The sequence below is a fragment of the Merops nubicus genome, unplaced genomic scaffold (assembly GCF_000691845.1).
Source record: "Merops nubicus isolate BGI_N331 unplaced genomic scaffold, ASM69184v1 scaffold19396, whole genome shotgun sequence".
Classification (NCBI taxonomy): domain Eukaryota; kingdom Metazoa; phylum Chordata; class Aves; order Coraciiformes; family Meropidae; genus Merops; species Merops nubicus.
Genome location: NW_008617169.1, coordinates 3,981 through 6,159, shown reverse-complemented (window position 1 = coordinate 6,159; position 2,179 = coordinate 3,981). Strand labels below are relative to the sequence as shown.

General features: G+C 42.3%; 1 protein-coding gene across 1 annotated transcript; it reads left to right on the top strand.

Annotated features, from left to right (window-relative positions):
- Positions 1-256: 256 nt before the first annotated feature.
- On the top strand, positions 257-1,123 carry STX11 (syntaxin 11). The gene has a single exon (XM_008943066.1). The coding sequence runs from the start codon at positions 257-259 to the stop codon at positions 1,121-1,123; it is 867 nt and encodes a 288-aa protein (XP_008941314.1).
- The last annotated feature ends 1,056 nt before the right edge of the window (positions 1,124-2,179 follow it).

The window sequence follows — 2,179 nt, the reverse complement described above, 5'->3', positions numbered from 1 at the left end:
TTATTCTTTTGGATCTGTCTTTGGGGTTTGTTGTCTTCTCTCTTGCGCTTTTTTAGTTTCTAAGATTTGTAGTTTCTAGAAAAGTGTTATATCTGATGTAGTTACAACTTGATGTGGTTGTTAGTTATGAACTTTTTAGATACAGTTATTAGTTATGAGCTTTCTAGATGTAATTATTAGTTACGAACTTTCAACCCTTGTAAACCAACATTTTATTTCAACTTCTTTCCTCCTGTTTCTCTGTTTTACAGGCAGGATGAAAGACCGGCTAAACGAGCTGCGTGAGCTTGCCAGGTTACATAACCAACAGTTTTCTGATAGTGAGGATGATGAAAATTTACCCCATGGTGTTCTCCTTTATGAGACTGATTATGCCTTGGAGATTCTTCATAAAGACATACAGAACATCCGGACAGAAAATGACCACCTCAGAGAGGATGTCAAGCGGCTCAGAAAGCAGAACACCCGCTTCCTTACTTCCATGCGCCGTCTTAGTAGCATCAAACGAGACACTAATTGTATTGCCAGGGACATCAAGGCCCGTGGAGAAAACATCCACAGGAAGCTCCAGATAATGAGGGATTTCAGCGAAGATGCAATAACAAAATACGGGGCGATGTCTGTCGTTGCCAGGGTAGCGAAGAACCACTACGTTGACCTCATGCACGCATTTCAGGGAGCGATGTTTGACTACAATGAGACGGAAATGAAGCAGAGGGAGAACTGCAAGATCCGAATTCAGCGGCAGCTAGAGATCATGGGCAAGGATGTCTCTGGCAACCAGATCGAGGAGATGATCGAGCAAGGCAAGTGGGATGTCTTCTCTGAGAATCTCCTGTCGGATGTTAAGGGGGCTCGCGCAGCCTTGAACGAGCTAGAGACGCGTCATAAGGAGCTGGTGAATTTAGAAGGCCGCATCAAGGAAATCCACGAGCTCTTTCTGCAGGTGGCCCTGCTAGTGGAGGAGCAGGCGGACACCTTTGATGTCATTGAGATAAATATGCAAAATGTCGAGGACTATGTAGGAGAAGCTAAAGAGCAAGTGAAAAAAGCTTTAGAATACAGAAGGAAACACCCCCTCAGAACAATCCTCTGCTGCTGTTTGTCCTGTTGCAGAAGGTGACTATCCCACTGAGGCCACCACAGACAGACTCAAATGTCTTCAAAATCAGGCATTCTTTCCAGTGACTTTTCTGTAAAGACAACCCCTAGAAATGGGGCCATATTTTGCAGTTGGTTTTGTTCATTGCCTTCCTCCTAGATGTGCTCAAGGCTGTTCTATTTGACAGCTCCTAGAAAGGTTGATAAAACTCTTTCCAATCTCCTTTTAATTGAAATTTACCGTGTTGCTGCAACTAGAGGTGCAAGAAGATCTCTAAAGTGATACTTGTTTCAGATAAACAAGAAAGAGGAGTGAATGGTGGGCTGATAACTCAGCCTAGGGAAGATGAGAAATTTCAAGAAGTAACTTTATTCTTATTTGTCAAAGTGAGTCTGCAGGTGGTGCAGCCTTAGCACCTGGGGAGACACAGTACACCACAGAATCAGGAGGTTTCAATTTCAACTAGTTTGGAGCCTGCTTGATGCAAATGCTTGGCCAGATTTTTGATCTGTTGATTTGACAAAATCCCAAGTCTGTTAGCAGGAGCAGGGCACAGAACTAGTTTCTATTTCAACTTGATTTCCACCTGTCGTGAATCTTAACAGAAATAACTGCACCTTAAATGATATTATGCACATTTTGCTCTGTGTGCAAGTGATGGCTTTTCTCCAGTTTGAGTACCCACAGCTTTGTCAGGGTGGCTAGAAGCATTGCAACAGTGAGGCATCTCACTGACCTAACTGGAGCCACTGTCTGTCTCTCAATTTCAAAACCGCCATCTTTTTATGCTTCTAATACATTTTTCTGCCAATTAAGACTTCAGCCAGAAGAGATGGATGCAGTGGCCTTCTGGAGAAGCACCTATAAGAAGACAACAGTTGTGGGGCCAAGAAAGCATTTTAGGGTCTCCTGTGCTGGCACATAGACACAAGCAGTTTTAGTGGCAGGACTATCCTGTCAATAGACTTTTATTTTTTTATAAGCATTGATTGAGTATGATTTTTTTTAATATCTATTTTAAATAATATGAAGGATTAAATGTATTAACATGCAATTTTACAGGTGTACAAAAACTAC